General features: G+C 42.5%; 1 protein-coding gene across 1 annotated transcript in view; it reads right to left on the minus strand.

Moving 5' to 3' along the window:
- The window catches only part of T265_07041 (hypothetical protein), a gene marked incomplete at both ends in the record, with an annotated part of 42,372 nt that extends 26,825 nt beyond the window's left edge, over window positions 1-15,547 (minus strand). Inside the window, one exon of the mRNA XM_009172465.1 lies at window positions 12,908-15,547. Coding sequence (XP_009170729.1) covers window positions 12,908-15,547 — 2,640 coding nt within the window. The remainder of the gene's footprint in view (window positions 1-12,907) is intronic.
- Between the last annotated feature and the right edge of the window lie 464 nt (window positions 15,548-16,011).

The following is a 16,011-nucleotide window of genomic DNA, read 5'->3' on the forward strand; positions in this document are numbered from 1 at the left end:
AAACTCCCAAACTATACGCGCCTCCATTACAAGCTGCCGCTGGTGATTATTGAGGAAAAAATCAGTTTTAAATCATCCAGAAGTTGCCACTTCGAAGTGTACGCACTACCGTGGCTCATTTGCCTACATTCAAATGAGGGGAAATGATCTCATACAGAGAGGATGTTGCATGGGTGTCTTCTTGAAACAGCTTAGAATCAGCGGCCAGAAAGGTAGTTCTGCCGACGACTATATTGTTGACACATTTTGTTACAATACCTGAGTCGATCGGGGGTAAATGCTGTGTGCGAAATGTAAAACGAATGGGGGCACTACACTCAAAACCGTGATAGATCTCCATCCATCGGACTGGACCTACTGTTTACCATCAAATCAAATTACCATGTGACATTGGAAGAACAGGTCCAAGAATGCCATTCTCAAGAAGTTCTCTGAGTGGTAATATCCAAGAAAAAACATTCGCTTTGTTCACTCAGTTCCCTTAAGTTTGATAAGTTATTTAAGCAAGTGTGTTTGCGTTCTGCAACAGAATGTGGTAAAATCAAAAGTAGAAGGGAGCCTTGGGGTGGATGTAATTTTGGTTTTCTCCTATTTCCTGACTATCTATGACTCTTCAAGGACACGATTGAAGAGATGGCAGATGGTAATAAAGTTCCGCACAATCCTTTGAAACCAAAGGATCCACACTGTCAGTTCCCCCGGACTTAATTATTCAGAAATTTTTTAGTTCGTTGCTAGCATCACTATTTCTAGGTTGGTAACTTTGATACTCACATCCCCTGGTGAATTAACTTGTGAGCGCTGATTGACTTCGCGGCAACCCAGTGACTTAGCATATCGATAATCCCCACGGAAGATTGCTTCCATGTTTCCTGACGCGAGAAAACTTTGATCATCATACACTGGTTTGTACGTTTTGACAGAAAAATAAAACTCGTCCAAAGGAAATTTAGTATCCAAAATCCCGCCCTTGATAAGAACAAGATGAGTTACGTCACTGCCCGTCCCTCACAATTTGACTTCTATTTCAGTGTGAGAGGGTGAATAGAAACCAACTTAGTTCCCAGAAAACGTGTTGTGCCATAAATCCATTCTTCAGGCTATACCTGAAATCACACTGTACTAGAAAACTCACGCCTAGTACCTTCACTGATAAGCCCCAGAAATCTACGTCCCAAGAACGTTTTATGATAAACTAAATACGAATGGTAAAATCCAAATCTTCGAATTCCCCGCGTAACCTACGAAATGATTGACTGGCGTTCGAATCAGATTTGTCAACCAACGGCGCACAAAATTCAAAATATTCGCGCATAATCGGGGAGCAGTGTAGCTCGATTTGCTGCCTCCTACAAGCTCTTTGCTTCCTTGTGGAGGAAGGATAAATCTGCTGAAATCCATAAGTCAGTTTAATATGTGATGGCATAACGAAAAGCACCGCACCCACCGAGGCATTAACATCACCCTACAGCTCTCTTAAATTTCAATGTAATACTCTACCTTCCCCGGTATAGAATACTGCAAATGGTTCTGGAAGTCTCTTAATGGCTAGGCATCAAGATGCCAATGGAGAACTTAGCAATATTCGATTAGGAATAAGGTTCATGTTGTCGTCCTTAGAGTGGCAGTATCAGGCGAGAACTTACCAGTAAATTTAATTAGCATACCACCGTTCTGGGTAGTTACTTTGACAGGTAGACTGAGGATTACACTTTCAATACCAGAGGGCTGATTACACCGAAGTATATGTCCAAATGTTTTGTATGACCACATATCGGAGAGCAGCCCCATCTTATTAGCACGCCCATTTTCCAGCCCCGAAAAGTCTTGCATCCCAACTATTCTGATGCCTGCGTGGATACTCATGAAAACTTTTCTCCTACGTGGGCTGCATTTTAAACGTAAAAATTGCCTCAACTGCGGAATTTCGGATTTCCCACATTTCGAATTTCATTTTTAGACTGACCGGCTCCATTCATTCCATTCCAAGTGGTCATTCATTCCAAGTGGCTTAAACAGCAGAGGTGCTTTCCGCATTGTATTGCATTCAGTTCCAACAGGGTTTGGTTGCTGAATAAATTCGGGACCCGGAACATTTAGGAATTTTTCATAGGCAGTGCAAATTAAATTCGTTAGAAAACTTCACTTAACCCAGAAATTCTTGATCTTTTCTAAAAAAAGTCATTAGTGCACATAGTTTAAACAAGGCATTGTACAAGCCCCACAAAAACCGAAACCCTATGGAAAAGCGCTATTTGATGCACTCCGTTTCGAGAAAATCCTCATCACTACATAAATGAAATCAGTTAACTACATCATAAACTCTGCTGTAAAGCCCCGTGAACGTTCGATTGAACGATAATGAGTGTTCGCTTGAAATCTTGACCTGCTTTTGGGGTCGGAAACCTGAACAATACCCACAAGTCTCGTGCGGCCGGTTTCCACAGCGTAATGCGTTTAGGTTTAATGCACTGGGGACTTTTCAGACCAGCCATATGCGCAAGTCAAGTTTGCTTAAGATTTTTTCCTCAAAGCACACAAATAGCACAGTGGCATTGGCACTTCATGGATTCACTCAATTTACCAACGTTAGGTATGTGAATAATGTAGTGCTATGCGTATCGGACTGCTTTGGAAACATGTAGCATGATACATTATGTTTCACCACAATAATCCGGGGCCGCTTGAAGAAAGACAAGCTGAAATAAGACACCTACTGCGCGCAGCACTGTTTTTGGTCAGGAAATACTTGGGTTTTCGGAACCAAGCATCCAACCAGTATTATTATAAATCTTGTTTACTGTGGTGAAACCATTGTGTGCAGCTGGCTATCAGTAAGACTGTGAAAACAGCGCAAGCCTTCTACCCACCGGTAACCGTTTTAAACTCCATGGGTAGCCAAAAATCGGCCTTTGACTTCAAGGCTGGACTAGCCCGAGGGTACGAGCCTAATACGGGAAGGCCTGACTTCCATGTTAGGCGCCTTTTAAACAGCAATGGTCTCTTTTGTTTCAACACTATTTCCAAAGCGCTGGAATTACCGGTGGTCACGATCAACAGCTGGGTGATCCGAGCGTGCGGTTTTTATGGGGAAATATTTCTAAACCGTTCCTTTCTCGGAGTAACAGAATAATACTGCTTCCATTAATATGAGAAAACTGATAGGTTGCTGATTGTTCCCACGCCTCTGTCACACTTTCAGACTCACACAGCATGACTTTTTGTTGAGAAGGCATGAAAGTATGCTCCAAAAGTTCAATTTAAACCGAAATTACGTCACTACATATCTACCATGATCCGCCCAATATCAATATCTGACGTCAGCGAAGTAAATAGTCCTTCGCTCACTCCCCACGTCTGTTCAAACATGAAGCGTTCGTACACACATTGAGAATTCCATGGTCTGCTCACGTAAAATTTGGTCCTTCAGGCCAGTCAATCGTAACGTAAATGGTTTTCACAGACCGCAGTTTTTCCCTGTTTTACTTGCATGGATCAGTCGACTTCAATTTTGAAATGCTTCCATCTGAGTTGGCTAGAAAATGAAGCTGCCGTAACCATAATATAATACAGTTTCCTTGGTAGGAGTCCGAATGCTCTTCGTCGGACTGCCCTATTTTAATTTTTTGGATAAGTTATTTTTCAAAATACTGAAATCTGGTCGACTTATATCGAACTGATGCACCACTTTCTCAATGGCACATTACCTCTGCGGAGGCGATTATTAACTAGAGCATGAAAAGGGCTGGGACAAGAACGCAGATGGCATCATTTCAGTATCAATCATGAGGTTGTTCGAATTGGTCCCATCTGTTCGTATTCGGAGTTGAATCCTGGTGTAAAAGGTGTTGATGAAGTCGACTAATCTGTCAACCTCAGGATTTTGCAGAACAACGAAAAATACATTATCTGTCCTTGAAGACATCGGCTCTATTTTTTGAATTTTTACACAGCAGTAATCGATTTGACTGAACTTTGATCGCTGCAGAATCTGAACTGCCGTTCTACTGCTTCTCCTGTTTACTTCATTTCCCTGTACTAGTAGGAATTATACCTGCATCCATAATGTCTTGTGGAACGCTTCCGTCTCAAAATTTTGTGCACAATGTGAAGAATTTCCCTTTTGATTATAGGTCCATCCATTCTGAGCAGCCTCGCGAGCATACCGTCCGTTTCCGCTGTTCCCTTATCTTCCACTAGATTATGACCATCAGCTAGGTGTTTCTAGAATCTATTCAGGGCAAGTGAGCTAAACAGCTCCATTCAGCATCCGGTGGCTGGCTTAGTAATGCTAGAAGATATTTCCAAACCGCCAGAATTCGGCATTTTTTGATGCCTTTTGTTCTGTCATCTGACATTGCTGGACTTTTAATCCAGTAAAGAGTTCGTTGTGATAGTGACAATCTGCGTATGATGTGAGCATTTTACTTCTTTTGGTTCACTATTCATTCCTGGCTCTCTGAAGGAGCTTCAGAAACACTGTTCCGGTGCCTATTAGTTTTGTTGGGCCGCTGTATTGATGGACCATGAGCTATTGTAACAAAACTTAAATCCTTCCATTGAATCGAGATGAATAGTTAAGATTTAATTTCATCAGTTCAGCCTTATCCGGTCGATGTATATCCACAAAATCTGCCTGAATTTAGGCTCCTAATCTGGCCCGTTGGCTTCTATGTGAGCTTGGGAATTCGTCACGCGCCAGTATTCGAGTTAGAGCTTCGGATAACTGCGACTTAGTTTCCCACATTTCCCCCAGTTTCTATGCACCTTAATGAATGGGTCTCCACTTGGCCTACAACGTCACAGTTTTCAAAACCCAGCATGAAATTTGTTGCGTCCCGAAGAGACTTGGATTGCGCATAGGACCTTGCATCACTTTCTCGAGTCACACGTTCAGTTTGGTTCGGTTTACTACCTACAAATCATTTACCACGAATACTTTGGTTTCACCTTCCACAGTTTCAGTCGCCAGAAATCGTAAGTACAAGGTAGATAATGGTACGCTGGGTTAGTTGGAGTTGGAATAACCTAGGCACCTAAAGAAATTTCAAAACGGACATCTAGGGGTTTAGGGCAACGGCTTTGATGCAAAAGTACTTCCGACTACGTGACTGGGCAATATATTTATATTCTTTGATTATCTGAGTTCGGGGTAGGCGATATTTGTGAACCCAACAGAATCAGCTGTTTGGTGCTTTTACACTACGCTGCTAAGTTATAAAATTTTTACCTCTCTGTGGCTTCCATTCAGTATAGAGCTGATCAAATAGGGCTCTGAAAGTTAGATGGTATCCCGACGCGTGAGGAACAAGTCATAAACATCGCAGCCTATAATTCGTGAGCAGACATTCCATCGCGTGAAATGGCCCCTCTCAACATTGGTGATGCGTTCTTTCTACTGGGCCGGGTCACTTCTTTGGACGTATCGATGACTGAACACTGAGATTTGCCGTACAATCTTTGCGAACACAAACCATGCCTCTGAACAACAAAACGATAAGGAAGGTACCATGGCAGTATTAACTCTTCACTTGATAGAAAAACCGACATCATGCCGGCCACAGTTTGGTAAAAGCTACCTCGACCTTTCAGATACAAGAAGCGCTCTCGTCGCCAGCTAGCCCACTGAAATCCAGTAAATTGGTTATTCTACAAACAGGATATCTAGATTTGATTCTGACCTGTTTTCAGGTCTTCTATAACCCTTTTCTCAGGGCCATTGCCCGTGCGGGCTAGTATCCGTGAGCTTGCAACGTGACAATTAGGAAACGGGTGCCTGATTGTGCAACGGGTACTTCAATCGAAGAATGTATTGAGTGACAAAAGCTGAGGTGCTCACGAATTGCGGACGCCAAATTATTTGACAAAAGTGGTGTTCTTCGAGCCCAGTTGACAGTGGTACAAGAAAAGAAGCGTGTGAAAGGGATTACGAAATTTTGGAATTATTATTTTGACTCGTCTTCCAGGACGGAGTCTGCGTGATCCCTCTGTCCATGAATGGAGGGGCTGCAAGAAATGTCTCCCCAATAGATAGCCACCGGATTCCCGTTTTTGTTTTCTATTCAGATTGTCTGAATGAGTGGATGTGTTTGTGGGTACCTCAGAATAACTACGGTAGGTTTTCATTAGGTCCATTCCATATCCATCTTTTTTTACATTTTTTATTTTCTTTTCTTCTCGAATAAATAGAAGTGATGAAGCATCAGCGTTGAGGACGAACGGAGTGCGACTGCCGCTGATGACGACGATGATGACAGTTGTTGTGCAAGAGCAGTTTACAGTTCACAAATGTTGTGCATATAGAAAACCATGCGCCTGTACTTTCTAGGTTACTTCCAATAACTTGCATCCCTAATGAGTCTGAACCAAGCAGAGCGACGTCTTCTGCATAATCAATATGTTGCAGCACACTCCTCAGAAATATTTCGACCCTGGGGGTTTCAGAGGCAGACAGAGAATATCAAACCAGCCCGTCAGCAGAGAGGCTGAAAATGAAAGATAATTACTATTGCACGGTCATACTATAACATAATCCTTTATATGTCGGTGTCCACTTTTTGGATAAGTCCGAGTGGTGGGCTATATCCACACAAAACTGAACCATGTGTCCGTCACAGAACGTCTGCGCGGAATCTCCCACCGTTATCAGTCAATAGTCAGTTCCAACAAGGTCCCAGGCTTCCGAGTCCACGTTATTTCGAGGAATAAAATAGACATTTGAAAGGGGGAACCACTTTAAAGCTTCAAGCTGATCAGGTCCAAGGGTTGATTTTTATCTGAGTGAAATATTGTGGAAACATAGGCGCTTCTGACTGTTTCAGTTTGTTCTCGGCAGCCGGAATCGACTGACCATAACCCCCAAGTCCACGCAGATTAGTTCATTTATTATGGCCCCCTTTATACCATCCACAATACCAAATCTAACGACGTGTTTTCGTCAGGTTTCTTGTTTTGTACCACTACAGTAAACGTCCTGACCAGAGATATCCTTACTAAGCTTTTCTTGAGCGGCCAACCAGTGAGCACAGACTGAAGCTAAGCCTGCTCCACAGCGTTTAAGTTCTTTTACGAAAAGAGCAGTTCAAATTTCAGGCATGTCCCCCAATCAGAGTATAACTTAATTTCTAAGCCCTAGATTGCATAAAACAACGTTCTCCTTTTCAAAGTCCGCGCCATATGCCGAAATATGAAGCCTCCTGTCTTCTGAGCTCGAATAAGGGCTACATGGGAGGGGCCGACTTAGCCCGAAAACGAGAGGATGAAACCTTTGAAGTCTGACCCCTGACAATATTGCATACAGCGTGTGCCTTTTAGACAAAACCGGAGTGGTGAATTCTAAATGTATTCTGAACACAGCGCATGTGCCGGTGGTCATAGCCAACAGTTCGGTAATCACTATGTAGATTTTATTGCAGATCGTTCTTCTTCCGAAAAAGACCGCACCACTCTCCCCACAACTAACAAATACTGGTTGATTAGACCTTAGTGCATTAACATTCCTGTCGCATCGAACAGTACGACTTTGCCCTTCCCACGGGACCGGCTCCTAACTTGGTTTCTTGTTATAAAGAGGCTTGATGCGCTTACCTGTGCCTTGTTGGAATTTCCGACACGACTGAAGCCTATGGAGCTGAGTTCTTATTATGAGTTCTTAATGTAAGCAGAATATAGACATATATATGTATATATATATATAATCGCATATACATACACATACATGTATATTTAAGTACAACTATTTGCAATAACACGTGAATATTATCGTACCTTTTTGGCCATTTGCTTCATTTGTGTCTTTATCCCATGCTGACAATCAAAAAAACTATTGTTAGCCTCTAATAGAAGCAGATCAATCATAATACCTTCATTTGGAAGGGGGTATGGGCAAATCTCCTTAGAAACATATGGTAAGTGCATGGCTAGTAATTTTTATCCTGCTAGAAAATCCGTCAGTCCTTCCAGTTTCAACATCAGATGTTAACCTCACGTTATCACTAAAATTATTATTCGAGATATCAAAGTAAGTTAATTGTACTCTCAGTTTTGATATGTGAATCGTTCTACTGATATCTACTGATCCCGCGGAGCGAAACAGAACTCATCGGCACCCAACAGTGGAACTGAAAGAACCTTTGTTTGACGATATTTTGCCGGATAAGTTTCTCGCAGTCGTCAGATTTCGATAAACTCGAGGTTTAGAATTACAACTTTTTAGGGTGGTACGTTGAAGGTGCAATTTCATTTACGATGATTCGAATAATGTCAAACATTGCGCGTGTGTCATCTTCATCAGTTTTCTTCAGATAGGGTACTGTCTCGAACCGGTAGTGTTTATCGGATGTAACTCCATTTGAACGTAATGGTCCGGGTAAAAGTTAATGACTGGTCTTAAATGCTTTTACCAAGACCAACAAAAAATGATCCTGTTAATTACCAAAGAGTTCTACTGACTTGCATTGCAAGGTGACGTTTGCCTGCATTCTCACGGAGAGCGTTAACCGTCATCACAGTGAATGGCATTCGCAGAACGTTTACACAGAATGATCAGGTGAAATCCACTAAACTTCTTCCTTTTGGGGAAACAAGCTGGCGGATGAGGGGAAAAGTCGAAAGAAAGCATGCTGTTTTATTTGCATGGTCATACACAGCAAACCGTGCGATCAATTCAGCTGTCATTTGTAACAGCAGGGCAGTCTGGTTTTTAAGACATTAAGTGCACATCGGACAAGTAAACAGTGAGCCAGTATAAGACTCTGCAAAACCGAATGAAGTATAATCAGTTGGAGTTGAGCCTCCTTTAAAAGACTTGGTTTTCTGTGCTTATCAGGTTTTGGATTTGATCAGTCCTGGAAACACTCTATGTTCTGCCATAATGTTAGATTTGTTTGCCATAGCACTGGCGTTTGTGCAGCCAATATTTGTGTGACACAGGGAATACCGTCATTCATGTTTAGATAATTGGATAACGTGCTTTTAGGTTTACTGAACGCAATGAAGCTCTGTTAAAAACTGATATTTTACCACCTCTACATCTGGTTTGAATGGATTTACCACTGTCATTGTGTCCATTGTGCCTCGTCACAAATGCTCTTTCCCAAGTCTATTAAGGGGAAATTCCGGCACACTAGACGTTAGATGCTTTGCTACGTAAATTTATCTTCCGCATCAGCTCATGTGAAGAGTTGACTGTGTTCTGTTGAGCAGCTTCTTAGATAAAACTTTTTATTCTGAGAAATCATCTCTAGGAACCAGAAACTCGTTAAAAACGATAAGTATTTTTTGTTTCAGATGACGCCACTAGACAAACTATGGCCAAAATCAGTCTGAAGTAGAATACACTAACCCGCCCAATTTTAAATATATTGTCCAATGGGTTGTGGTGTCAGTTTATATTAGGCAATACCTCGGCCAGTTATGGGCTTCAATCCATTTAGCTTTCCGACTTTCAGTCAAGTATTACTGAACTCATGAAAACAACACTAATAAACAGAATGTGATATTTGGACGCTTAACCCTTCAGTTCGTGATGCAAGTCAATCAACTCGTATAGATATATAAATATATCAGCCTGCCTTGGAGCACTTGGGATGCGTTTATGATACAGTCAATTGAAAACGCGACAGACTGCTGCACATCGCACCTACGGGCATTAGAGTCATTTGTCGTGCATCCACACGGTCTATGCAACTAGCTTTCCTGCATCAAAATGCAAAACTACTTGTTCTTCCCCATTTACGAATTTTTGCTAGTGCAGTCTCATTCTGAAGCACGAACAGAAAAGGATGCAACGCATGAGCTAACCTGAATTCACTGAAGTAGAACAGACAAATCGTATTTGTCACGCAATGGACACTCTTGGATGCCTGATGAGTTGTTCTCTCGTGATATTATCATATTTAGGCTGATTCGGGTCAGTATATTCCCATATAGCTGACAAATATTTCAGGTGAAATACTGGCCCTGGATTTGCCTCTCCAGAACGAAGTGTAGCGCACTGTTTTCGTTTTTTGGGGAACACTATAACGAGCGTCTGAAGCAGTTCAGGAACGTAACATATAACACATTAACATAATAAAATATCATTTGTGTATGGGTGTTTCACACATATTTTTTGAGGATTGGACAGGATTATCAATTAGCTGCGCCTGATCTTGTGTGCGCACAACAACACAATCAACAGCACTTATTAGAAATCCGAAAATTATTGGATTATGTTGCGATAATTTAACCTAGTTGTCAGCCTTATGATACCTATGGGGGTAATGCTTACGTGTACCTAATCTGTTGGTTGAATCTAGCCTCAGGCAAGGTGAATAGATGCACCAATGACGAACCACGAATAAATGAGACATTTTCTTGTCTTAGTTGCTTTTGGTGGATCGTGGAAACGTACGGAGTATCTCTTCATTGACTCATGAGAGTATTTTCAACTAAGGATTCAAAAGTAAAATATTCAGTGCTCTGAAACTGTCCTTATCGTGAGAGTTCCTTCTTATACTGAGGAAGACATTAATTTCAAATCAATCACCAGCCACTCACAGATGACAGAAACGACCAGGCGGAATCTGCGTAAATAATATATTATTATTATTTCACGTCATTTTGAAATGCCCACTGAAATTCTCGGGGGCTGGTGGCTCACAATAGACTCCTGAGTGGCCTGACCACTGTGGTCCGGGGAATCCCTATTTGATACTATCCATAAACATCCCACCAGGTCACCGTAATTCTTGGCGCGGGGCACTTTGGACGGCTAACTTAATCAGTTTGCCCCTGAACTAACCACTCCGTGTACATCAAATTATTAAACAGATTTGGCAATACACATGGCGAACCACGGTGAGTCATGCGATTGTTTTATCATCGCAGCGCAAGTTACATTCCCATATTAAGGCTTGGCTCAGACTGTGAGTCACCTCGGTTGAGTATTCGTTCAAATCGCTTCTTTATTCTTGTCGTCTAATCTTGTGGAAATACAGTGCTGAAGATCGATGAGCTGGTAACAGTGAAAGCATTCTTCTAAAAGACTCTTCTTTAGGTATTTCTAAAAACACCTCAAAATATTACAACACCTGGTCCAAGAACCAAAAAACTTCGCACGCAGCGTTTACGCTCGTGAACGTGAAAAGCGGTTGCGAATGGTGACACCCCAGTCACAACTAAAAAATTTCTTAATTTACCGGAGGCAATCAAAATAGCAAAGTTAGTCTGGTGTACCCAGGTTAGTAAACTTCAGAACTGAATACCACCTTTTAGAGTAAGTCAGCTTGTTATTCCCCCGCAGATGTTATACACCTCTGCACCGTACATGTGCTTGTGGTTCACGACGGCGACCTAAATTTGCAACTGAAATGCTGGCAAACCGGTTTCACTTTAAGTATACGAAGTGCCAATGACATTCCTACACAGAGTTAATCTGCCCCGATCAAAACTGAAATAATAAAACATTTAAGGTGCTTTAGTTGGGAGCTCAATTACTTGATTCCGGAAGCTGATTTATAAATAACTTTGATACCATTTCTCTTCCTTCTAACATATGCACCTCATGGAATGCAAACTACTTTTTCTCGGTTAAACCTTGAGATGAGCCCCGCGGATGACGCTGAATTTTTTCGCCTTTCCAATCATCTGTCTACCTAGTTCATGAGGACGAACACATAATCTTTCAGCATTTCAGTTAACTTGCACGATCCACCGACATCCTATCGTTTGAATGCAAACTGAATGTGAATCCGGAACTCTTTAATGTGATGGAAATATTGTGATCTATCTGACTGCCGCTCTGACCTACTGGAAGGCGCCTGCCGGAAGTTCCGGGGAACGGGGGTTGCGATACGTTTTTAATACGTTTTAACAACAAAGGCGTTAGGTATCAAAGACTGGTACACACTTTTCCCAAAGGCATTACGCTCCAATAAGGCCTTGTTAGGAGTGTTGAAAACATTTTTCTATGGTGACTGAAGCCAATACATTTAATAAAGCTGCCCGTTGATGAACACAGTAAGTTGGGCAAATACTTTTGCTTTTTGACAAAACTTGGGTAATTTTCAGGTTTTGATCCACGTTAGACAGGTTACACTTGGAACCGCCCAATATGCAGAATAAAATCTCGGAAATGGACGTCTCCTGGCATCCGACGCTAACTCCAAACGATTTAGTGGCCCGGTCATTACCTGTTGCACTTCTAAGTAGTTTGACAGTTAGGTACTTGAGATGATAGGATGCATGCAAACAAGTTGTTTCCAATGCGACCTGCTGATATTTTATTAAAATCAACCGTCTTTTGTCCTAATGTGGTGATTTTATCCTGTTCGAAACATAGAGTGGTTTTCTCACTTCCAGAGATCACACACAGTGAATCTGCCTAAAACTACTGAGAGTTAATCTAAGGTTGCTAGACATCTGAGGTAAATGGGTTGATTCAGATATGGCCGGCATCCAGTGTCATATTGCTCGCACGAGAGTTGGTTTCAAATCACGTGACTGTACACATGCCAGGCAAGGACGAGGAATAAAATGAAAGCCGTGAGCTTCAGGTTTTCTGCCAACCACTAAAAGCGTTATTCCAAGATTTTGTCACACAGCACTAAAATAGAAACAGCATGCAGTTTACCACATGAGATGATGAGGTGGTCTTGAACGGTTGATGAGGGAATTGCATGGTACTGCTGATTTTTTCATTATTATCAGCTGTCCTCTATACTGGTTTTGTTTCTCTTGATTATATCAAATATTTCTACATAGCTGGTCGGCGAAAATCATTCTAGAATCTCATGCTGACAATGATCTACCATCAGCAAATGCAAATCTGCTAACAAGCCTTGAAGGAACAAGAAGTATGTGACGAAATATACTCTGATTCGGCATTAGTCTCCATAAGGAGGTGATTTAAGCAACGTTTACTCACTGTAATATCCCGCAGCTTGTTTGTTGTTCGATTCGCTCCTGTATCCGATACAAATAGAATTTCGAAATCCTCCGCATATTTCTCTCGAAAAAATACTTCTTGCTGCACCTTTAATGAGGCAACGTGGTAACTAAGTGCAGAGTTAGGTGTGTCCGGTTGATCTTCATCCATGGCTGAAAGCGTTCCAATGAGGGTTCCGGCGGCTGCAGATTCGGAAATGTGGAAATAGTTATATTCCGATATCTTTGGAGCGTTATCATTGATATCAAGCACATTGATGTTCACCGTTGCACTCGCAGTCAGACGGACTATTTTATGCTCTGCATCATATCCACTGTCTCGGACAAAAACTACCACAGAAAACCGTTGAATCGCTTCCCGATCCAGATCTAGCCGTCCAGCGCCCTGAGATTCTAAAAACCGAACCCCATCACTTTCTACCGTGAGCCAGCCACTTCCGCGCTCAATGTTCACAAAATGCTGAGTGGATTTTTCCATCCACCATTCCATACTATTTAGGGCATCTGAGTCAGCATCCTTCGCAAACAACTGACATATTTTGGTTCCACCAGGAGAGTGCTCCTTCACACTACAGTGTAAAGTGTCACCACCTTTCTCCGTCTGTTGGCCCGACAATCCTCTCAGAACATCTTTGGTACCAGTGATTTGTGGAGCGTTGTCATTCAGATCAGTGACGATTACGTCTACCAGCCGGAAGGACGTCAGTTTGGTTGTTTGCGAGGACTGCAAGTCAGCCGCCAGATCGGGCGAAAGTGCTGCACCGTCAACACAAGTAATATTTACTCGATAACTGGACTGAACTTCTCGATCTAGGGGAACGAGCGTGATTAACTTGTAATTACTAACGACTTGTTCCATTCGGGATGAGAGACGCTCAGGAAGAGCCGACTGATCACCATCTGGGGTGAACTGCACTAGCTGAAAAACCCGGGACAGTGGAATGCTGGCATGTGAATCTTGTGCGTGGTCAGCATAAAGTTCACAGGTCACCTGGCTTCCTGAAATGCTATCCGGATCAGTAGCTGAAACGAATGCGATTGGCTCTCTACTGGGTAAGTTTTCGCTCACAGAAATAACATCCCGATGCTTAGAAACTTGTACTTCAGTGGTTTGATGATGAGTAGGTCGGTGCAATGCGATCAATTTGATATCGGGCGGATTATCATTTACGTCAGTGAACCACACTATTATATTGCCTAGGGGTGAGAGACGTTGTTCACTTCGGTTGATAGGATTGTCGGCCGCAAAAACTTTCATTCGCATAGGTAACTTTCCCCGTGTAGCATCATCCGTCCTTATGTTTGACATCCACTCCTTGAGCTGGTCAAAATCGACCGACGCGCTGCGCAGTTGTAAAGACCCAGTAAGTTGATCCAAATAAAACAAACGCTGAATCAGAGTAGATTCCTCATGAGATTCTGCTTCAACCGATGTTAAGTCGGATAAAACAGAACTGGAGTTTTTCAATTCTGACACAAAATGATAGGAAATACGCGCGTTCGATCCCAGATCATCATCTCGCGCTTTAAGACGCAAAATTTCTCGATTCTTATATACCTTCCCATCGATGAGGTTTATTTCCACAACCTCGTTCTTTGCAAACGATGGTGGGCTTGCCCATGTGGGACTGTGGTCATTTACATCAATAATTCGAATTTTGATGCTACAGATCGAACTGTAGGAAGCAGAAAGCATCACATCACTCCGACTTCCTGACTGTCCGCTCGATGAATCCAAGATCACAATTCTCAAGTCGTATGATTCTATTTCTTCTTTCATACCTTGAGAAATATCTGATCGTCTAATGGTAGAAAAGTCCATTCTTTGAGTCAATATTAGTTTTAAACCAATGCGATTCCAGGGACCTATCGCTTCGTCAAACTGCAGCTGGAAGGGAAGTTCACTGGCAACAATACCCGGGTATCCATCTCGGTACCCGAAGATACGTGCCTCAGTAATTCCGTTCTCCTGGGTATCTGGATCGGTCAGGGTCCATTTCGCAACCACTGTGCCGGGAGCAGTATTTTCTGCCAGCTCAATAGTGCTCCCATCGGTTTGTCTTTTCCCACGCAAGTCAGCCACCGTCGTCAGGGGGAAATCAAGGCTACAAACCGGGCGGTTATCGTTTACGTCCAGCAGAGTCACTCGAATCAATAATGGTCGTAGTCGGCGTTTCCATTTTACCTGTGTTGTCTCAATCTGATTGGCAACCGAGATGTTCTCATACACAATTGCTCGAACGGACAAAGTACAACTTGAATCAGATTCCGAATTATGCGGGTGAAGTTCATCAGTCTTGGAGAAAGTACCAGTCTTTCGATCTCTTACCGAAGGGCACAGTTGCTCTCGATCTAGTCGTTTGCTGTTGATCAACATACCGTCAGCAGTTAGCCGAAATAATGACCAGTCATGCGTTGGAAGTAAGTGAATCTGTGTGTTTGTAGAAGCGTATGATCCAAAAGGTGCATGATCATATTTGGCAATGGCTTCAGGAAGTCCAAGAATCACCTTTCCAACAGGGTGTTCTTCTGGAATACTGACGGACAGTACAATGTTGTCGTTGTTGTGCGCATTGCAGCTAAGAATATTCCAAAATACTGTGAAAAACAACTGATACATATTTTTGCCAGCCTCCAGTAACTCCGCTGGGTAATTTTTCGGACGGCCACAATCCCGCGTATGTACGTTAAACCACAAAATTACAAATAGAGGGATGTCCCTACAATGACTTGACAGCTCTTGTTCAGATTGTCTCACTCCATGTCCAAGCAGCTTTTCAGTCCATTCTATTCGACAGCGAATTCAGCAAGTCAGCCAATTCAGTCACACCCACAAACACACGCGGTAGAGACAAAAGACCGAACGTTGGTTGCTATTCGCCAGATGTATTCTACTGTGATGAGTGCTGCTCAACTTAGTCAAGCAGTGTGCTCATCTAAGTTTCCCGTGTTTGTCTGTGCGTCTGTTTGTCACATTCAGTTAATCTATATTCCACGTTATACCTGTGTGTCCGGCATTGTGGATCCCCGTCTGAAAGGACATTGCATGCATATGAGCCAGGAAAACTGGTACGTGCATCTATT

This window comes from Opisthorchis viverrini, assembly GCF_000715545.1.
Source record: "Opisthorchis viverrini unplaced genomic scaffold opera_v5_158, whole genome shotgun sequence".
Lineage (NCBI taxonomy): Eukaryota > Metazoa > Platyhelminthes > Trematoda > Opisthorchiida > Opisthorchiidae > Opisthorchis > Opisthorchis viverrini.